At 36.6% G+C, this 23,898-nt stretch overlaps 1 protein-coding gene across 5 annotated transcripts in view; it reads left to right on the top strand.

Moving 5' to 3' along the window:
- The window catches only part of PRKAG2 (protein kinase AMP-activated non-catalytic subunit gamma 2), a 472,166-nt gene that overhangs the window by 390,048 nt on the left and 58,220 nt on the right, over positions 1-23,898 (top strand). For 2 of the 5 annotated variants that reach the window (XM_044677448.1, XM_044677449.1), the window contains one exon: positions 396-458. In XM_044677448.1, the coding sequence (XP_044533383.1) occupies positions 396-458 (63 nt within the window). Of the gene's footprint in view, positions 1-355; positions 459-23,898 lie in introns of all 5 variants that reach the window. The other 3 variants (XM_044677447.1, XM_044677450.1, XM_044677446.1) reach the window with 2 other exon arrangements.

A 23,898-nucleotide genomic window follows, 5' to 3' on the forward strand; every position in this document is an offset into this window, starting at 1 on the left:
CCCGCAGCGGCAGCGGCGGCGGCCACAGCACCGCCGCGCCGCGCTGGAGATCCTGGCGGGGAGGAGCCGCGGGTCCTTCGGCTCCGCCCTTAGGGGGCGGGGTCAGGGCGTTGGGGGTGGGCCCGAGCGCTGCAGCTCCTCCCCTGGCCCGGCCCCGGCGGGTGAGACCGGAGAAATCGAGCCCTGTCAGGCCGAGCCCCGGCCGCGGCCCTCCCCCGCCGCCCCCTCCCAGCCGCCCAGCCCACCTCCTGTCCCCGCCGGGCGGCCGCGGCAGGTCCCCGGGACTTCCTCCAGCCTGGGTCTGAATGCTGATCCTTCTTCTCCTCTCTCCCCTCCTCCTCCTCCTCCTCCTCAGGCGGCTGTAGCAGCGGCCGCGGCGGCAGCAGCAGTTGCAGCAGCAGCAGCTCCAGGAACCGCTGAAGCCGGCATGCTGGAGAAATTAGAGTTAGAAGAGGAAGGTGAGTGAGTGAGTGTGTGCGGCTCCCGACCAACTCCCGCCCTTTCCCCTCACCCTCCCTCCGCTCCCCTACCCTCCCCTCCGTGTTCGGGTGCCTTTCATTCCTCAGGGGAATTGTGATTATCTTGGACATCCGCTGAGGCTAGGCGAGCCGCTGGGACTGAGGTTGCAACTTCACCCCAGGGTCCCCCCCACACCCCCGCCTTCCTCATCACCTCTCTCCCAGGGATGGCTGAGAAGGAGAGGCGAAGAAGGGGCTGCTGCCGGGCTTCGAACTGTCGCCGCGGGTGTGGAAAAGAGAATGGGTGGGGGCGGGGGGCCGGAGGAGCCACCCCACCCTACCCTTCCCCCCTCCCGGAGCGGAAAGCCCGCCGGTCCAGGGATGCACACACGCTCATCACCTTGAACCCCTCGCTGGCCAACTCTCCCGCGGAGATGCTGCTTCATCCGTGGGGTGGCCAAGAATTCGGGGATGGAGAGGGCAGGACTATGGGAGAGAATGATGCCAGCTGTGGGAAATATCTCTTGTCTTTCTAACCAGGGAAATAAATACCAACCAATTTTGAGGAGCTGAGAGGAGGTGGTGATGGTAGTGGGGGGGGGGGGTGGAATTCAGCAACCTTAAGCCAAGTGCTTTCGGTAGGTCCTTTTGTCCTTTACTGGCTGAACAACTCAAATTATGTCTAGATACAGTGCAGTTCATTTTTATATATGTCGTCATTTAATGCTTAGGTGTCCTCGCTCTAGCTTTTTAAAGTCTGTACCTATAAATACACCGAACTGTTAGGTTATGTTATTTGTGATAATGCAACCCTTGGGTGCCCCTATCCCTTTTAAGGAGGCAAATTCTATAGCAAAAAGAATTAGTCTTATTGAATTTTTTTCCAATTGATTTGATTTAACCCCTGCCCTCCATCAGTTCTATTGCCTCTCCACATAATATTCATTTTTTCTTTATTTTGACCTAGTCTTTTCCAAAAACACTTTCTTGGTTCTTTTACTGAAACTGTTAGAATGCTTTTGTATTCTGTTTAAAAAAAAAAAAAAAAGAGTACTTCATACTGAGTATGAAGGTTTCAGTTGGACAGCATTTTTTAAAATTTAAGTTTAGGCATCTTTTTTAATATTGTGGTTTCATACAAAAAAATCTTGACAAGTTGAAATTCAAAACTAATATTCTTCCACAATAAATATTATATGATTGTAAATATATTATAAAAGGGGTTCATATTTTTACCCAAAAGCTGATAGACTGAAGCCCTGAAACAAAGAATGTGCCATGTGGATGCTGTCTCTGTGCCAACTTTACTTTGATCCTGTTCATTCACTGTCAGATGATTAAGTAAACCACACATTTTATTAGCCTTATGATATTAAGCAGATCCCTGCTTTTGTTTTTTCCCTCCTGGTTTTAGCTACATTTCAGTAATTCCACTGCCGTATCTCACCAAGGATTTTTTTAAATGAATGATCATAAAACTTGAATTTTTTTAATATCATCTTCAATGGGTTGAAATAGTGTAATATAAAATTTTACTATAACTTGGTTATTTCATTCCACTGAAAAATAACCTGGCATTAATATGAACATAGGTCTTTATATAACATCACCATGGCATAGATTTAATCATACTTCAAGTCAAGCTGTGACCTCCGTGTGTAGAATAATGTATAGTTGCCTAGTCTCTCTCATAAGAGCTCTAAAAGCCTAAAATAGAAGTTACCTTTGTTCCCTGACTTTGTCATCCTCTGCATTTTCTGCATTTTTTATTTGCATAGTATTGAAGGGAAAAGAGAAGGGGGGGGGGGGAGAGAATCAAACAGCTTAGTTAAGAACACCATCAATACCATATACAATACATAGGCCTCTGGATATTGTTTGCTTTTTTTTAATGAGGAAACAACCAATCTAACCTGGCAGGAACCTCCTAAACTCTGATTAGTTAGAATTTTCTCCTCATTTTTCAAATGATATCATTATAAAACATTTCCCAAAGCAATTTCATATGCTTTGTTTCATTTGACTCTCTCAGTCTAATTTATGGAGCATTTATTCCCTACCTTCAAAGGGTTTATATTCTGTCTTTTTCATTCTACCACTTACAAATTCATTCTGTACTCATTGACTCAAATGGTCTGAATACAGTTTAGGGGTTGAGGATTTCACATCTAGACAGTCTCCTCCTACCTTACTCTCATAACTGTCCTTTGTAGTGGCCCTGTCCAACTTTTCTAAATTTTCAAAGAGAATTAAACAACGATTTTTAACAGAGCTGAGCAAAATGAGGCAGTGTGTTGCTTTCTACTTGAGTTCCCTTTGCAGTGGTGGAGTGATTGAGTCTTTATAGCACTGCTTTGTTTCCATTGAACTTTTAAATTGCTTATTCATCCAAAGTGTGGGGGGAGAAATGAACATCAAAAAGAATTTTATATTTGTTTAGTCAAAAAACAAGTTTTACAGAAGAAACTAGACATTATACTTTTAAAATATCTTGAGAACTGATGTTGCCAATGTGAATAATAGTTTCCCTTCTGTGCAGGAGTTCTTAATTTAACCCTTAAAATGCTTTTTGTATCATGTATTAATATCTTTCATGTCTCTAAAACATTAGGTACAAAAATACGTGTGTAACTAAACATCTGTTAGGATACTGTTAGAAATAGTATTTTCTCCCTCTTAATTGTTTATAAATATGTCCAGGAATTGGGGGTGAGTTGGAGGTAACGAGTAGAGAGAAAAGAGAGTAGGAGGGATAGGGAAAATGTTCTTTAAAAATGTTTTAATTATAAGAAAAAAAACATAAGGAAGCCTTACTATGACAAAACTAAGGCTATATTTAATATTCAAAAAGGATTTTTGGAGGGAATTCCTATTATTTCCTCTGTACCATTCTCTTTATTTCAGAGGATCATGACATTTAGAGCTGGAAGGGACCTTAGAGCTTTAGTTGAGCCCTCTCCTTTATTATAGACAAGGAAACCAACACCCATAACTTGCCCAGTCACACTGGCAATAAGTAACTTTGTTTCAACTTTGAGTGTGTTTGGAAATAAATCTGTCTTTTAGGTACAGAATCAGACTTTTCCCCACTTTTGGAAAAACCAAAATTGTAAGCTTCTTGAAAGTAGGGACTTGTTGAAGAATTTTGTATCTCCAATGTCTGATGCAATGCCTTCCTTGTAGGAAGTAAATTCTTAATAAAAGACATTTGCTAAACTTATTTTTAAGGAAACACTTGCCATTCCATATTTGGGTTTAAATATTTTCTATTCTGTTATTTATCTTAGATTACAAATTCATTCCAGGGCATGGATCTACAGTTTGTATGTCACCTTAGCCACAGTATCATTCATTTGTAGCATAATGGTCTTAGAACTGGAAGTAACTTTAGAAGTCATATAGGTCAGTCCCTTCATTTTTCAGATGAACAAAACTGAGGAGCAAAGTGGTTAAGTGAACTTGTCCCTGGTCACTCAGTAGTGAATAGGATTCAGACTCGGGTCCTCTGAATCCGTATCCAATATTCTTTTCATTGTACCATTTTGCAACCCCTAAGTCATCAATATTTTGAGGGCAATAATGGTTATAGAAGCATGGTCTGACAACACAATAGTTTAGCATAGTACTGGGTTTGGAGTCAGGAAGACCAAGTTCAAATCACTCCTTTGACACTTATTACTTGTTCAACCTTGGGCAAGTTACTTAGCCTTTGTTAGCCTCAGTTTCCTCATCTATAAAATAGAAGTGATAATTGTACCTGGAATACCTCCCTCATAAGATTGTTGGGAAACTTCTTTGAGCTAATATAGGTAATGTGCTTTGCAAGTCTCAAAACAGTATCTTAAAAGTGGCTATTCTCATTAATAGTACTCTTCAATAGTCCCCTCTATTTCTGTTCCTTTTTTCCTGTATTTGAATGAAAAGTCTAGAAACATTATTCTAGTCATTTTCTATTGCCATCTCAGCCACTCTTCATCCCAATTTTTTCTTTCTCTATTTCTTGCTTCTGAATTTTCATCCTGCCTTAACTTCAGTTTTAGAAGCAGCTTTCCCATACTTGAGAAAGAGCTAAAAGAACAGTCAATAATTAAAGTTGGGTTTTTTTAAGCTGCCTATTGTAACTCCCATGCTAACCAAATGCTGTCTCAAGTGTATACTCTCTTCTAACTAGGCTTCCTTATTACTAATTAATTGCTTCTCCTCTTACCTTACTATCTGCACCCATCTTACTGTTTCCTTTCACAAGAAAAAGGCTATTGATTGACTCAGCTCCATCCACCTTGAATAGCTTTCTTAACCTTGCTTTTCCTTTTCACATTCAATATTATTGAGATCACTGTCTAGATCTGTCAGTTTAAAGAAAGGTTTGGATCAATCCACCATAGGTTCATAAGTTTAATGGAAGGGGAATGTTTTGAAATTTGACCTTTGGCTTCTGATTTAGGGCAGACAGTCATGATTAGCCACAGAACATCACATCAAACTTGACGGGTTAGAAAAAAATTCTCTTATTTGGGCTGACATCAGTTCCTAGATTACAGTCATAATATTTAACTATATCCAAAGACTCAGTCTACCCTTATACTATTTGATCTTTGTGCTGCTACTGATAGGGCAGCTGGGTAGCTCAGTGGATAGAGGAAAGATTCATCTTGAGTTCAAATCTGGCTTCAGGCACTTACTAGTGATGTGACCCTGGGCAAGTCACTTAACCTTGTTTGCCTTTTTTTAAGTCTATTGCTACTGATGAATTTCACCCCTAATCCTCAATTACCCTTTAGTTTGAAATTCCCTTTTCTTCTTTCTTCTCTGTGACTCTAATTTTTCTTAAATTTTCTAGCTTTCTCATAGTACAGTGGAAAAAAAAACATTAGACCCAATCAGAGAACCTGGATTCTAGTGTCAGCTCTGCCAGTAACTAGTGATACTAGTGTGATCCAGAATAAATCACTTAACCTCTCCCAGCCTCAGTTCCCTCTTCTTTAAAATGAGCTTGGACTAGATGCTCAAGGTGTCTTTGAGCTCTAAATTTATAAACTTTCTAATGATTTTAGCTATGCTTAAAAAAAACCAACCACCTTCCTTTCTGTCTTAAAATTGATATGAAGTATCAGTTCCAAAGCAGAAAAATTATTAGGATTGGACAATTGGAGTTACATGATTTGCCCAAGATCATACAGTTGGCTTCACATCTGGCCTCAGATATTTCCTAACTGTCTCTGGGTCTACCTCTCTATTTACTGAGCCACATAGATGTCCCTTAGCTATGATTTTTTTTATAGTAAGGCCTCAATTTATTTTTATCACCTTGATTTCCTTTTTCGAATTCCAAATCTCTTCTAGTCTTGCTCCTTTCTTGGATGCTTTGCCAAAGTAACACAATACAGAATGTCATACAAATCACATTTTTTTCACCCCTCAAAGCCTTATCCCCTTTTATATTTCCATGCCACTGTTTCCTTCAGTTGGTATTCTGGTCATATCCTATATGAATAATTATAAGCTAGCATTTACTTTATCCTATTTTTACACTTTCCTAAAATTTTATGTCCATTTTTTTCAACCACATTATTCCTACTTTAAATAGATAATAAGATGCTTGAAATAGTAAAATCCTATTTTTACAAAAAGTTGAATTTTATGGAAAGTCAGTCATAAGTGTGCCACTGGCTCCATAATGCTACATAATGGTTGAGAGTGAGTTTGATTCCATAAGCATCTATAACTTCCTATGTTGTTGAGATTGAATTTGATTTCATTAAAGCATTTATCCTTTGCCTCCTATTGTAGGGTACTGTCCTAGGTACTGCAGTCTGACAGTTCCTGCCTTCAGAAGCTCTTGTTCTAACTGGGGAAAAGCAACATATGTCCAGATAATAAATATGAAATACATACAAAGTAATTTCAAAGTAATTTTAGAGATTGTGGAGAAAGAACTCAAAAAGATGGGAGATTATCAGGAAAGACCTGATGAAGGAAATAGCACTTGAGCAAAGCCTTAAAGGGAGCTGGGGAAACTAAGAAGCTCTACCTTACCTCCATGTCCATGTATGCTCTTTATCATTAATGTATTTATTTGAGTCTTCAGTTTCAAAATTCCTAATAAATTTGCCTCTGTATCTTCTCATCTACCCCAGGATTGTGCCTATGAAATTTCGAGCTGGAAGGGGCCTGAGAGACCATCTAGGCCAGCCCCATTTACTTACTAGAAATTCTAACTATAAGTGGGGGAATAGGTTATGGACATGGGATATCATAGGAACTTTGCTGCTTCTGCTACCATCAAAGAAACCTTAAATTCCATGTGGGCAGAGATGAGTCCAATATGATATGGTAGAATACTGAACTAAGAGTCACATGTGGGTTTAAGTACTAGCTTTGACACATCCTAGCCATGACTATCTGTGAGTTACTTAATATATCTTGAGCCATAGTTTCCTTCTTTTTAAAATGTCAAAACTTGTCCACTCTCTTCATTCAATCTCGTTTGCATCCATCTCCTCTCTGCTTACAGAGACTCTGCCACACTTTTGTCTCCATCACCTCTCCCCTGAACAACTGCAATAATTTCCTGATTGGTCTTCCTTTCTCTTCATCTTCCAATTCATCTTCCTCCACACAGCCACCACACTGATTTTGGGATCATAGAATTGGAGATTAGGACCTTTGAGATAATTTAATCCAACCCCTTCATTTTACAGATGAGGAAATTGAGACACAAAGAAGTTAAGGGGCTCCCCGTAGTCACATACAGGTAGTAATGAGATTTAAACTAAGACCCCATGAGTTCAAATCTAGCACCCTCTCATCTCCACCTATGTTACCTATCCCCACCCTTACTCAAAACTCTTTAATGGCTCCCTGTTCTCTTTAGGATTAAAAAAAAAAAAGACTAGCATTAAAAAAGCCCTCCACAATATGACTCTTGTCCACTTTTCTGGTATTAGTTAATATTACTTCCATTCACATGCTATCCAGATGATAGTACATGTCCTTCCTAATTGACTTTGCATTGATAGTTCACCACATCTGAAAATATACTCCCTACTCACCCCCCTTTTATAATCCTTTGCTTCCTTCAAAGCAGAATTCAGGTGTCACTTCCTGGTCAGCTGGGCAGCAAAGGGGAGAGAGCATTGGGCTTGGAATTAGGAAGACTTGAGTTTAAATACAGCTCAGACAGACATTAACTAGCTTTTTGACCCTGTCAAGACATTTAATATGTTTATCTCAGTTTCTTCATCTATAAAATGGAGATATTTATAGCACCTACTGGTTGTGGTGAGGATCAAATGAGATAATAATTATAAAGCACTTATGTACTATGCTAGGTACATCTAAACACTATATAAATGTTAGCTTTTTTATATGAGGTGGCCTTTTCTACTCAACTCTTTTAATTCTGTTAATTCTGTCTTCCTCTTAATAAAATTACATTGTACAACTTTAGATCCATTTTGAAGGAACTGTTTTATTTCTCTCTCTCTGTATCCCCAGCATTTAGCATAGAGTGGGCATTTAATGGCTGGTGGATTGATTTCTAAACTGAAACATTATATAAATGTGAGTTATTATATTAACTTTTTAAAATGCTTTAATTAATTTATTTTAAACATTTTATTTAAAAAATGTTTGAATTCCAAATTCTTTCCCAACCTATTGGAAAGGCAGCAATATATCATCTAACTTTTGTATTTCTTCCAATGCCTAGCAGGGTACTTTGAACATATTAGATGCTTAATAAATGTTGAAGTGATTTCTTTTATAGGCACAATACATATGCATGTAGTCATAGTAGTACCATGCTAATGATCATAATGCCTTCTTGTCTCTGAATGGCATTTTACACTTTTACAAAGTATATTCATACTCATTTTAATTGCGCTTAGTATATTTTAGGCCCTTAATCATTCTTATAAGAAATGCTCAAAGCCTTAAATTCATCAGCTAAATGGATCCCATCCTGATAAACAAAATTGGCAGTGTAAATAAAGTTAGAAGAATAGACCATATCCCCAGAGTGATGAGAAACCCTTCTCACCTAAAAATGTAATTCACTTTAGCATCAGAAGACTAAAAATACATCCAATAAGTAATTGAAGAATTGGAAGGCAGTTCTTCATGCAGAGGAAATGTGGTAGCTTACTTACAAAGTACATTATCTGAGTGGAAAGGCTTTAAGATTTCTCTTTTGTTGCTGGGATTGCATTGTGCTAATGTTAGGGAAAAGGCGAGCTGATTGAGCTCTAATTATAGAGGGTGAGGCATATTGGGGGGAGGAGACAGGTTGAGGATCTAGTTTGTTTCATCTCAGGCTACATTTTTATGACTTTCATTTATTGCTTTCCTGTATGTTTCTCTTCAAGCCTACTCTCTCATATGACCTTGGAGAAGCACCATTCCTATAGCTTTAACACTTGGCATCTGAGTTTGGTGCCAACTGGCTCCTGTTTTTTGGTTTTTTCATTCTGCTTGTTTCAACGGTTCATGCCCATCCTCTCAATCCAGGTCTGCTTCAGTTTCCCTGAAATGAACTCTTCAGAAATTGTCAATAATGTAAGCTCTATTCCTGTCCAACTGTCATTTGTTTCATCTCTTATTTTTGAGGGGATTTTAGAAGCCTCCATAATGGCCACAAGTAGACAACTTTGTGAGCATAATAAAAAAATCACAGTAATAGCCCTTGTTTATGTGGTCCTTGTAGGTTTGCAAAATTCTCAACATATATTATTTCATTTGATCCCCCCAACAATGGTCTGGTAAGGCAGGTGCCATTGTTATCCTCAACTTGAACCTAAAATTTTTGTTGCATCCTCCCATGGGAAGGTTGGCCTAATGCTTTAAAATATATATTTATTGAAAAATTTGCTGACATGTTCAGGCTCGCTTGCACTTTTGCTTAAAAGAAGGAGATAGTAATCATAATAAGAGCTAAGTTTTAAAGGTTTAAAGCAACTTGCATATATTTGCTCAACAAACTCTTCTTATCCTCATTTTACAGAGGAGGAGCTGAGAGTCAGAGAGGTAAAGTAAGCTGCCTCCAGAGTCACACAGATGTTAGAGGGAAGATTTGAACTCAGTTGTTCCTGACTCACTATTTCGTACTCTTTTTACTGTGCCCAGCAGCATGGGCTGCTTCTTTACTATTAATTATCCCAGCAGCCTGACAGTCCACAGCCTTTAAATTAATAGCTCTTTTTCAGCCTTTGAGTATTTTCTGATTCCCTTCTTTGGGCCTCAGTTGTTTCTTTGCTAATGTTTTATCCAGTCATCATATCCTATTGATTCTTCTAACACAATGTTGCTCACATCTTTCCCTTTCCATTCTGACTGCCACTACCCTACATCAGCCCCCAAGCTTTGCCTAAACTAATTGCAAAAATGTCACAAAATTGTCTTTGAATCTCCAGTTATCCCCTCCTTCCTCCCTCCCATCTACTCTATCTTATTACCAAATAAATTTGACACATAAGCAATTCATTCCTTTATCCCTGCTTTATCTCTATTGTACTTTCCTATGCTCTAACCCAGTGTTTTCCAAAACTTTTTGGCTACCGCCCCCTTTCCAGAAAAAACATTACCTAGTGCCCCCTGTCACATACTATCTCCACCCCCAAATGCACTTGCGGCGATCACTACCCCCCTGGATCGTGCTGCAGCACCCAGGTGGTGGCGCCCACTTTGGGAATCACTGGTCTAACCAAACTGAACTACTTACCATTATGTGAACATCGCTTATGTTTTCCTCTTGTGCGTCTTTCTTTATTTGATGCCCTCCATCTAGATGTGGCCCTCATCTCCTCCTTTCACCCTCTCTCCCCCAAAGTTCTCCAGGTGTTGAAATCCTTTAAGTCCTGCCCTTTAACATGAAATCTTTCCTGATCATTCTAGCAGGAAGTCATCATTCCTCCTCTTATTCCTAGAGTACTTTATACCTAGTTTATATCAATCTTACATATTGCTATATTATACCAATTATTTGTTGCCTGGGTCTTTCCTCCCCTTTGAAATGTTATGTAGATCATATATAGATGAAGTAGGTATAGTAAGTGCTTGTTGAGTATTTACACCTTTTTTATTTCTGCCTCACAAAATCATTTCAGCCCAAATTAACCCTTCTCCTCAATTTCAGTTCAAAATTCCCTCTTTTCCATTCAACTACTAACACTAACTGCTTATCCTCAGAGCACTCTCACACTAGTGCTATACTAGATGCTGGGGCTTCAGAGGCAAAAACAAAACAACCTGTAACCTTCAAGGAGCTAACAATTTCCTAGCTGTCTGAAGAGATGTAGCCTACTATACCTAAATAAGTAAATATATACACCAAATTCCTATGAAGAAAGCTAGGGCTCATTGAAACTGGAGGTGAGGAGAGCACATTCCAGACTTGGATGGATCCATATATTTGCCGAGTCTCAGGAGGAGGAGATGGAATGTCATGTATAGGTTACAACTAGCAAGCTCGGCTGAATGGCATGTGAATGAGAGTAATATTAACTAATACTAGAAAGGTAGGTGAAAGCCTAAAGGGCTTTAAATGCCAACCTGTGGGTTATTTTCTTTTATCCTAGAGGGAGTAGGGAGCCAGTGAAGAATTTTGAGAAGAGAAATTATATGATCAGATCTATGTTTTAGGGATGTCAGTTTGTCAGCTATAAGTGGTGAATTTGGATAATAAAGACTAGAAACTAGTTGAATAACTACTAGGCTATTGCATTGGTGTAGGAGAGATGCAGTGAATGAAGGCTTCAAGTAGGGTAGAACCTGTGTAATGAGAGGCAAGAGAGATGTAAAAGATATTATGTAACTGGAATCTTTAATACTTGGTAACTGAATAAATATGGGAATTGAGGAAAAGGAACAAGTCAATGCTGACACCCAAATTTATGAACCTGTGCAAATGGAAGGATAATACTGGTTTTGATAGAAGTTTGGAGAAAAGAATTGGTTTGCAGGACAATATAATGAATTTTGTTTTGAACGTGTTGAGTTTCAAATACCTGTGAAACATATAGGTAGGAAATAAATTAATGAAAGGCATTTGTTTAGCACTGACTACATGCAGAGAACTATGCTAAGCAATGAGATTACAAAGAGGATAGCCCCTGCTCTCAAAGAGTTAATGTTGTAATAGGGGAAAAAAACACCAAAAAAAAGGAGTTCAGGAGAGATTAGGTTGCACTAACCTAACTGGCAGCATCTTAAGAGTATTTAAGTATATCATATGAATACATTGGATAGTATATATATAAGATTACATATATATGTCGTAACTGTATGTTCCCAGTTCTATATATTCAGGTACTTCCATATTGATAAAACTGAGAAATACACATGGAAAAATGTAGTTTTGTACATGTAGAAATGCAGGTCCCCTAAGCTCTGGGGACATGTAAGGTATTATTCAGAGTTTTGGTCTAGCATCATATCAGTATCAGAAAGCATATTGCATTTCTGAATTTGAATTTCAGAATTTCATTTCTCACTCAAATTATATGATCAGATACACTAAAAAAACTGCAAGACTCAGATGACTTCAGATAACTTCCTTGCTGTGTGACCCTGGGCAAGTCATTTAACCCCAATTGCCTAGCCCTTACCAGTATTCTGCCTTGGAACCAACATTTAGTATTGATTCTAAGACAGAAAGTAAGGGTTTGAAGAGAAAAATCTTTAAAACACTATACAGATTAAAGGATATAATGATAATAAGATACAGAATTAAAAAGGAAGGAAGTTTTAAGAGAGGGCACTGGCCCTTTCCATACTAGCATTTAATGAACTATAGTACTAGGACAGGGTGCTAATTAAAGACAGTATTACAGAAATCAAAATCAGATGATCCCAGAAATTAACCGAGTTAGGGCAAAACACAAATGGTTCAAGAACAGCTAAGAAGGTGATCCCACAGTAATGACAACAAAAGCATCTTGTGCTTATAAGCATGAAGACGTAGCCTGGCCAACTTCACTTTGTTGTGGCTTGATGCTTAGCCCCTGTCCATGTAGCTAGTTTATTTTCTTTCTGAGTCCTGACAAAGAAGAGGCAAAGACTTGTAGTGGAAGTTTGGAAGTATAATTTCAAGTGATAATCGTAAAATAAATCAAAACCTGATGGGAACGGGCTGCTTAAGCCACTGATAACTGTATTTGTGTTGTACCTTTAACTAAGGAAGGAAAGAGAATGCACATTTAAATGACTGCCATGTGCCAGGTACTGTGCTAAGTGCTTTATATATATTATATTATTTGATAATCAGGACTAGTTTGGCAGTCTTGAAGTGTTAGTTCTGTAGTTCCACTACACTCTCCTATTGTTTTCTTTAGTTCTATGGTAAGAAAACATCGGCTTTTTCTGTGGTATGGATGCCTAGAATTCACCAATAAACATAGATTTCCGTGAAAATAGAAATATATTGAATTTATTTTTGGTCTGCTGCCAGGAATGATTACTTGCCTATTTTTATGCCTCTTAAATATTTTAAACTCACAGTTTCTTTTATTAATATTTTTAAAGCTTCACCTTTTTACATCCTTTTAATTTACATCATATTTTTTACCTTAAACATCAAAAAAGACAAACTTATTTTTAAAAAATACATAATATGAATATGTGGTTTATAAGAGACTTGCAAATTACTTTGTTGAAAACCATGCAAAGATATCCTAACTAGTATTTTCTACATGGAGTTGTGAAGAAATTTCTAAAAATTGAATTAGAAAATAGCTTGTGTTGTGGTTTTAGTTTTATGTTTTTGAGCAACTCTTTTTAATATATAATTTGTGTAAAACCTTTCCTATTTAATGTATTTAGGAAAGGAAGTATGAAATATGTAGACTTTTAAAAATGGGATTTTGAGCTAAAAGGGACCTTAAAGATTATTTGATTTAACCTTCTTATTTTTATAAATGAACAAACTGAAGTCTAGAGAGGCAAGTGATTTGCCTGCACAATTTTCTGGGGAAAATTGAGTAATTTCATCTGCCTACTAGTTAAAAAATTTTTATCTAATGCTTTTGATAACCTTTCAACCTTAAATAGCATTTTTGCCAACATGATAAAATATTTTAGTTCTCGAAAGATATAGTCAAAGCTCTTGGTCTACTCAAACACAGCAAAATTAAATGCTTTCCTACAGTGAAGGAAAGATTCAGTCATTTTTATTTCTCCAAAGGTACAATCTCACAACATGGTATAAAAAAGGTTAATAATTTTAAATCCTCCCAATTCACTTACCTCCACAGGAAAATAATAGAAATGTTGAAACTTCTTTAGTTATTCTGTCCGTCACTGTAATCTCGTGTTCTGAACTTTACTATGTTTTAAGTTTAATATATTGAATGAGAATAATTGTAGAACAATTGAGTCTGCTCTCATATTTATATTAACCAAGGAAGGAATTATCATAGTTTGAGAAGTAAATAGATTTCTCAAATTGTCTCCTCATTGCTATTTGATTTTCCTTGGGTACCTTTTCAGAATCTGACTAGAATACTTTCTAAGTATGACCAAATCAGCTTAAATACAATTCAACTATCTTTAGTACATAAATGAGTCCTCTAAATTTGATTTTCTACTAATTATGATCCATCTCATTTCATTATCTCTAAATGTTTCTTTGATATCTCCATCTAACTCTTCCTGTACTAAATGGGCAGGGGTGTTCTTCTAACTCTTTTTTCAGTTTCTTTTTTATTCAGTTTCATTACTACTTTCATCTCCCATGCATTTCTTTGGCAGGTTTTCTCTTAAATCTAGGTTGTCAACAATCTTTTTTCTTCAGCTCTCTCTTTTTTTAATAACCCTTACCTTCTGTTCTGGAATTGGTACTAAGTATCACTTGAGAGGCAGAAGAGCAGGAACGGCCAGGCAATTAGAGGATCACAAAGCTTGGAAGTGTCTGTGGCCAAATTTGAACCCAGGCCACCGCCTCCCACCCAGGCCTGGCTCTCTCTCCACTGAGACATCCAGCTGCACCTCCTCATATTATTTTTTAGAGACAAAGCCAGCATTTGCTATTTTGCCATCTGCAGGTCACATTACCCTGTCAGTGTTCGGAGCCTCTCTGTTCACTGCCAAAGTTAGTTCCTGGTAATAAATATTCCACCCTTAATCTGGCTAGTCTTAAAAAATGTATATGCCCCCAAAAATGTATATGCCAGTTTAAAAAATATGGAAAGTTTAATTGAAATCTAGCATCACTGGAAGGGAAATAACTCAAAACTGCATGTGCTTCCTGAAAGTGGGTCATTGCCGCTTTCTTTTTTGGATGCTACGATTCTATTTTTAGATTCTTCAGGTTGCCACTAGTCAGGTTACTCCAGACCACTATGCTGTGTGCTGGTGTCATAGACTTAGAAGTAGAGGCAACCTTAAAAGTGTAGACCCGCTCTCTCGTCTCACAGATTGAGGAGTGTATAGCGATAGTAACGGTCTGTAGGGAGAAGCAGCGAGAAGCCCTCTGCATCTCCCCCAGCAGCCCGCTTCCTCTCCTTCTTTGTCTCGTGGAGGTGCTTGATCTCCCCTTTGGGATCTGCGCACGCTGCCACTTCCTCTGCCAATACATTTGTGTCAGAATTCTAGCCTTCGTGCCCCACTCCACCCCCACCCCCACTCTGTAAGAGATACCTTTTCTATATGGCAATTGGGGAATGCTAACTTCGAGTGGGCCAAGGTGTGACTGATAGGAAAGAGAACAATGGTGAGACCATTAAGCTAATGACTGATTGAGGGAGATGGGAGAGAAGTTTCAATGAATTATGTCAGATGCTTTACTGTTTTGGTAGGAAGAAGGGATAGTGGGATACTTAAAAAAAATTTTTTGTTATATTTTAAGTTCTGAGCTGTCTTCCTCCCCACTGTTTGACAAAGATACATGTAAAACCATGAGATGTATAATAATAATAATAATGCTAAAGAAATAACAGTTCTTTCTCTGGAGATGGACATTCATAGTTATTCTTAAAACAGTATTACTGTTACAGTATAAATGTTCTCTTAGTTGTGATCATTTTACTTTGCATTATTTCAAGTGGGACACTTTTGTGGGATTTAACCTAACATGGAATGGAGGAAACTACTGAAAAGAATTACTGGACTTGGGACAAATGAAAAAGAACTTTTATGAAAGGAAACTGGAAGGTATCCTAAATAGGCCCAAAAGTGAAATAGGAAAAACTTAGCAGAAAAGTCAAGAAGGGTGAAAAAAATCCATTGAATTTGACAGAATGACAGGTAGGTAATAGATTGGCATTAAAAAGACTGAGATTAATTTTACTCTGTTTGGGGATGAAACATAGAGATGCTGAAGTTAACTGTTATTAGTTTGATGTTCACTGATAGGCTAATAAAAATCTATGGGTAACCTTTTTTAATAACTAGATCGTTTTTTTAGTTCTGTTTTTAAAAGATTTTTTGAAAGTATTAGAATTTATTTGATAAAATACTGACATCTTAAACAGATACTGCATATGCATTTTAATATTCTATATCATTGCCTTGCAGTTTCCAACTGTAAATAAACCTCTATTTAAAGCAGTTATTTGTGTCATATCTCCTTACTAAACCGTGAGCTTCATGAGTGCAGAGACTTGTTTTCTCTTAACAGTATCTCTCCAGCAACTAGCACAGTTTATCACATATAGGTCACAGTTAATAAATGCTTGTTAAATTTGAATTTGAAAAACAAAATACATTATAAAGATTTCATCTCAGTAACATGGTAATATTATGTTGTTTTCCCTCAATTCTAGTTCACTTAATGCATTGATTCTGGTTGAAAAACTATATATAATGAAGGTTACTATGGAAAATAAAGAAACATTTTCATAGAGCAGAATTAGTACAGATTTATGTCATTTGATTTAGCAAGCATTCAATCGATATCTTTTTTGTGCAAGGAACTGTGATAGGTGCTAGGGAGATGAAAGTGGAAACTAGCATAGACCATCCCTAAGGAACTATAGACCCTAATAGGGCCATCCAAAATTCTGCATGAATAAGACTGATACAAAGCAGAATGGATGAAAGCAAAAAAAGTTCTACACAAAGTGTTACAAGAAAATTGGAGAAAAGACAGATGAAAGATGCAAGAAATTTTGGGAATAAAACTTGGTAACTGACTTCACTTTTCTTTTTTACCTCTTCTATTCAAAAACAACTGCAATATCACAAAGTTGGGAGGCTAAGTGAATGGTAATGTCAGATGTGGAGATTGAGAAGAAGCAAGGTTAGCAGGAAAGATAATAAACTTGGTTAGGGCGATACTGTGTACTGTGTTTTAGGTACTTGGTGAAGATGTCTCATAGGCAGTTGAAAATGTAGGTCTGAATTTCAGTAAGAAAAGGGAGGTCAGAAATACAGTTTTAGATTTAGAAATAATACATATAATGATAGTTGAAGCCATGGGTGTGAATGAGATTGCCCAGGTAAAGAATTTAGAGAGCCAGAATAAAGAATGGTTAAGAAAAGGCCTGTTTAGAACATCTGCTTTAAGGAATCAGGAAGAGAATGAGAAGCCAGAAAAGGAAATTTAAGCATGGCTAGATAATAGAAGAACCAAGTCTTTTTGCAAACTTTAACTTTTTTGTTTATTTTAACTTTTAAAAAATTGTATGTAGCTGTGATATTAAAAGATAAAATATGTTGATGTTATAAAATCCTATACATATATTTTATGCATTTCTGAATTTCTAAACTTTTTTGTGTCATCTGCAGCCTCCACAAAACTCACCCAAAATCCCATTTAATTTCTTATGCCAATTTGTGATATAACAAAACCGTGGTTGGGAAAGTCGAGGTATGGATACCTGTATATGGAAAGTCAAGGGAAAAGAGAGTTTCTATTAGAGAAAAAAAAAGTAGTCAGTAGTATTAAAAGTTGCAAAAAGTTTAAGAAGGATGATAACAACTAAAAAAAAAACTATTTGAGTTGAGTCGTTGATTAGAATTTTATTGGTATTCCTGGGATTCTTTTCAGTAATGTTTCTATTTATTCTGACAATCAGATTTGTGCATTAGGAAGGGTAATCTAGCAATTGTTTAAAGAATGGAAAAAGAAAAAACTAGAAGCAGGAAAGACCAGTTAGTTAATATGTAGTAGTCCAGGTGAAAGGTGAAAAGGGCCTGAACTGGGGTGGTGGCAGTGTGAAGAGAGGAAGAGACAATATGAAAACTGTATTGTGAATGTAGTACTCACTGGGTTTGCCAGCTGAAGTAGGGAAGAGTTAGAGTGCTGAGAGAAAAAAAGAACAATTGGAAATTATTCTGGAGTTATGAATCTGGGTGGATCCAAAGTTAGGGAAGTTGGGCAGAAGACCAGGTTTTGGAGGAAAGATAATGAGTTCTGGACATATTGAGTTGTTGAGTTTGATGTGTCTGCAAACATCCAGGGGGGAGCTACCCAGCAATTGGGACTGGAGCTCAGAGGAGAGATGTGTGTCTGTGTTTGTGTGTGTGTGTGTGTGTGAGACAGACCTGTTGGCTGCTAGGTGGTACAGTGAATAGTGTGGAGCCTGGAGTCAGGAAGACTTAGTTCAAATCCAATTTCAGACTTTTGTTATTTTAGGATTTTATTATTGTGAAATGAAAGACTTTATTTCTTACTCTCTACCTCATTAAAAGAATTTCAGGCAGTAATAAACAAGCCAGAGAGGTTTTTGTTGATTTTTTTTGGTAGGGTAGGAACCTATGAAATAGAACCTACCTGCAAAACTTAGAGGATTTTTATTCCTTGTCAATGGACAAATATTGATTTATCACTTTTTTTGTGTAAGACTCTGTGCTGAGCTTGGGGAACATAAAGGTAAATGTGTTTAGCCTTACCCTCAGGGAGCTTAGAATCTTAAGTGTTATGAGATGGACCACAATAAAAGTATAAAGTGCCACAAACAGATTGTTTAAGGAGTTCCCAGTGAATGAAACTTCTACCTTCTCTTTCTTACCTGTCCCAGTGAGTTGACCAGAGTAGATGCTTTATTAATGTTTGTTGATTTGAATTTAAGTTGGATCTTAAAGGATGGATGGAATTAAACATGTGGAGGTGATAAGGAGGCTTTTCCTTGTTAAAGAAATGGCTCCAGAAAAACCTGCAACGTGTTTGTAAAACATCAGGTAGACCAGTTGGCCTGGTCTAGATCTACAGGGAACAGGTATACTTGTGGCTGATTTAAGTAGAAGGATTGATTGGGTTACTTCAAAGATATCAAGTAACAGAAAGTTTTCAACCATGGAATGTCAGGATTAGAGCTGAAAGAAAATTCATCAAATAGGATATCATTTGCAGGACAGTGTAGGTACAGGGGGTAGTAGAAAAAGCTTGGGATTTTAATTCAAAATAACCTATTATTTCAAATCTTTGCACAGCTCCTAATTTTGTGATCTTGGACAATTCATTGGTCCTTTTATTGGTACTAGTTTCTTTTCTTCAAAATGAGGCATTCAGATACATGATCTCTGCATTTCTTTTGGACTCTTAATTCGTGAGATATTTGTGGCATGATAGAAAGTACAACAGACTTGAACTGAAACTCTGACTTGAAGTCAGTAGTTTGAGATTGTTGAGTTCTAGTTTGACGTGTCTCTGAGGCTGAGCCCCCAGATCTAGAATGCATTCCTATCTCACCTCTGCTTCTAACAGTCTCTTACTTAGTTCTAAATTCAACCATTAGCCTTTTGGCCATTTCCTATAGGAAGCTTTTGCTGATTCAGACTAGTTGGTGTAGTTGGTAATGTTCTTTTTCCTCAATTAATCTGGTTTGAGTCCATTTACATATTGTAACAACCCACTCCCCCAGTAGTATATAAACTCTTTGAGGATAAGGATTATTTTTCTGTTTTGTCTTTGTATCTCCAGAACTTTGCTCAATGTCTTTGACAGAATAGATGATTATTGAATGTTTATCGGAATGGATTAGGCAATCCTGTCAAAAAAAGAAAATGAAATTTACTCTGGTATGACCTAGACTTGATTAAGTCATTTGCCACTTTGTGATCACTGCTTCCTTTCCTAGATAGTCTCCAACTTTCCTTTTAATATTATATCTTAAAATTTTTCCAACAATCAAGTTTGCCAACTAATAGGTTGAATTACACATCTTCAATTTTTTGAAAATCAGGACTTTCACATTTCTAAAATCCTCTCCAGAAGATATTTGTCTGAGATTATTAAAAGATCATTGACACTGTATGTACTTGATAATGGATGTTGGGGAAAGTAATTTTAAAGCAAATTCTCCTAAAATAGGAACCAACATTTCTATGTAAGTAATAAAAAAAGGTTTGATTAGGTCTCTTGAAAAATTAAACAAAAAATTATGAAAATGAGTTTATTTTGCATTCAGGTTGTAATTGTAACTGTGATAATTCCTAGAAGGAATAATGAATAGAGCACAGATTTTAGTAGTTTAGGTATTAAATAAATAGGTGTAATTTTTAAAAATAAAATTTTGTGATAGTCCTCAAAGAATAAAGAGGAAGGGTAGTATTCATATAGCACCTTTAGTGCACAGTGCTACTGTACTAAGCACTTTAAAAATATTACCTCATTTTGTCCTCACCACAACTCCGGGTAGTAGGTGCTATTATTATCCCCATTTTACATTTGAGGAAAGTGAGGCTAACAGAGATTATGACATGCTCAGAGGCACATTGTTAATAAATATCTGAAGCTGGATTTGAACTTAGAATCTTCCTGACTCCAAACATAGCATGATATTCATTGTAACCACCTAGTTTCCCCACTTCACTTTTGACAGCTTTTTCTTCTTATTTGATTTTTATAGTATAAACATGAAAAAATAATTGCTGCAAAGCATTCAAGGGATTTCTCTTGATTCTCCTAATTTTCTGATATTTAGGTCAAACATAGACTTTCCATATAAATGGATTAAACAATTCAGTTAAAAAAAGGATTGGATAAGAAAACAAAACCTTAGAATCCCAAACTTAAAAGAAATACATTTCTTTAAAAAGATATACATAGAATATAATGAGGGACTGGGGAAAATTTTATTATGCATCAGATGAATCCACAAAATCCAAAGACATAAGTTGCAATTTTGCTATCCAACAAAGCAAAAACAGCTATTAAAAATATAAACAAGGACAAACAAGAATTGTATCTTAGTGAAGGAAGCCGCAGACTTTGAAATAAACTTATACTCCAAATGCCTCACCATTGTAAAGAAAATAACTATCTCAAATACAAAAAGCTATAAATAGTAACACAATAGTGGCAGATTTCAATGAACCTTCTTAGTTTGGGGAGGGTAAGTAACAGAAAAATAAACAAAAAGGAAAATAAATAATTTTTTAAATTGCTACACAGACTAGAACTGAAAGATCTATGGCATCTTCTAAATGGGACTGCTAAAGAATAAGCATACTTCTTAGCACTATATGGAACTTTAAAAAAATGATCATGTATTAGAGCAAAAAGATCCTGCAAGCAAATGCAAAAAGGCAAAAATAATAATACATATATCCCTTATAAACCTTAACAATAAAAATTGTATCAGTTCAGGAACTACAAACAAAAGGCACAGACCAAAATGGAGATTTAACAATGAAATCCTAAATAATGAGTGGGTCAATGAATAGATCATAGAAACAATAATTATATGAAAGAAAATAATAATGATGAAACAATGCAGAAATTTCCATGATAGAGATAAACTACATAGAACACAGGAAACAATCAATGAAATAATGAACATAAAAAAATTGATTTAGAGGATCTGATAGTCACTAGTGATAAACAGGAAAAGATGTTAGAATTGGAGGTGCTTTTATGTAATCAATTTATTAATTTTTTTGTGTCATGATTATTTTTTCTTCCTGACACAATTGCAACTTCTGTGGGAAAGCTAATATCTTAGTCTTGAAGACCTGCTTGAAATTCTGCCTCTGAAATATATAGGTCAGTCACTTAATCTTTCAGTGCCTTGGGCATCTCTTTTAAAACTAAACTGCTGAGCATAAATAAAACCAAGGTGACCAAAATCAGAAGGAAAGAGAAAACTGGGATGGAAATTTATAACATTTCTCTGATAAAATGCCTCATTTCTCAAATAGAGGGAAATGAACCAAATTTATGAAAACAAAAGCCATTCTCCAAATGATGAATGGTCAAAGTGTCAATGTGGAATCTAGAGACCCCAAACTTGTGGCCTAGTGAGATCTGATGAACCCCAAGTTTTAGGAATCGCTTGTAGGTTGGAGACCCCCAAAGCTTTTGCTTGTTCCCTGTTCCGGTGAGAATCCACCCTGAAGGAAATCTCAGACTAGCAGTTGCAGACTGAATAATGGACCCTAGGGTAAAAGCTAAGTGATTCTTTTGCCTTAGAAGCTTCTCCCATTGTACCACATCCCCCTTCCAGGGATCGAACTCAGGACCTTCAGCTTACTAGACTGACACACTGCTGACTGGGTGCCAAAGAATCACTTAGCTTTTACCCTAGGGTCCATTATTCAGTCTGCAACTGCTAGTCTGAGATTTCCTTCAGGGTGGATTCTCACCGGAACAGGGAACAAGCAAAAGCTTTGGGGGTCTCCAACCTACAAGCGATTCCTAAAACTTGGGGTTCATCAGATCTCACTAGGCCACAAGTTTGGGGTCTCTAGATTCCACGTCAACAAAAGTATACGAACAGGCATTTTTCACAAGAAAAAATCAAAATCATCAATAATCATATTAAAAAATGCCCTAAATAATTACAGAAATGCAAACTAAAACAACTGGGAAGTACTACCTCACATCTTTCAGATTGCCTAACATGAAAGAAAAGAAACAATGACAAATGCTAGAGGAGATGCAGAAAAATAGAATTCTGAAAATTAGTACAGAGACAAGAACTGAAAGATTTATTGCATCTTCTAAATGGGACTGTCAAAGAATATGCATATTTCTAAGTACCATGTGGAACTTTTACAAAAATTGATCATGTATTAAAGCAAAGAGATCCTACAAACAAATGTAAAAAGGCAAAAATACTAAAATGCACTATAATACTAAAAATACTAAATATTAATACCAAAAAATACTAAAAATGCACTGGTGGAGTTGTGAGTTGGTTCAATTCTGGAGAACAATTTAGAACTGTTCCCAAAGGACTTATAACACTGTTCATATTCTTTGACCCAGCAATGTCATTACTAGGTCTTGTGTTCCAAAGAGGTCAAAGAAAGAGGGAAAGAACCTATACATACAAAAACATTTATGGCAGCCCTTTTTGTAGTGGCTAATAATTGGAAATTGAAGTAATGTCCATCAATTGAAGAATGGCAGAATAAGTTATAGTATATGATTGTGATGGAATACTATTGTGTTATAAGAAATGATTAAGAGTATAATTTTAGAAAAACTGGGAAGACTTGTATGAACTGATACAAAATAAGGTGAACAGAAACAGAAGATAATACACAGTAACAGCAATATTATAAATATAATCAGCTGTGAAAGACTTAATACTTCTAATCAATACAATGATCCATGACAGTTTCAGAGAACTTATGTTGGAAAATGTTATCCACCTCTAGAGAGAGCTAATAAGCTCTCAGTGCAGACTGAAATATATTTTGGGTTGTTTTTTTTTTGAAACATGATTAATATAGAACTATGTTTTGCATGATTTCACATGTATAATGGGTATCATATTGCTTGACTTCTCAATGGGTAGAGAGGCTATAGGGAAAGAGAGAACTTGGAACCCAAAATTTAAAAACTGAATGTTGAAAAATAAATCAATAAAAGCAAAAATAAGTTAAAGCACTGAATTGCAGAATAATTGCTAATCTCCACTATTGAAATAAAAAGTCTGGGCCAAAACAAAATACAAACTCATTAAGGGCTGGGACTAAGATAATGAGTGTGTGCAAGTACTTTAGTTCAGACCCATGATTTTAATTGATGTAGGGAACTCCCAGGGAAGAAATTTCCTCTACCAGTGCAAATCAGCAACAAACCTATAGTTTATAGTTTTAGAGAGTTGCTCAGGCCACTAAGGGTTTAACTGACTTGAATACTCCCTTATTACCAAAAACATCAAGAAAAATCTGGGTCGGGCTTTCTCAAAGACTTGAACCCACATTTTCCTGATTGTAAGGCTGGCTATTTACCTGCTATGCTAGGATATCTCTCCTCTGTAAGTGATGTTTGGAAAGGAAATGTATGAGTAATAATACAGCAGAGGTGATGCAACAATGACAGCAAAAGAATTTATTTGGATTTTACAAAGCAAACTTGTGGTCATAATATATACACATAAAATTATTCTCATTTCTCTTTTATCTGTGGCTTTTAACAAGGGCAGTATGACTTTAAGTCCACAGATACCTAAAATAGTCTTTGTAATTATTTCTTTAAGCCTTTTCTACTCGGTAAAATCAGCTTAATTTCACTTCAACCCTATGTCCCTTTGCAGAATTGATAACAATCAGT

Source organism: Gracilinanus agilis, chromosome 5 (genome assembly GCF_016433145.1).
Source record: "Gracilinanus agilis isolate LMUSP501 chromosome 5, AgileGrace, whole genome shotgun sequence".
NCBI classification, from domain to species: Eukaryota; Metazoa; Chordata; class Mammalia; order Didelphimorphia; family Didelphidae; genus Gracilinanus; species Gracilinanus agilis.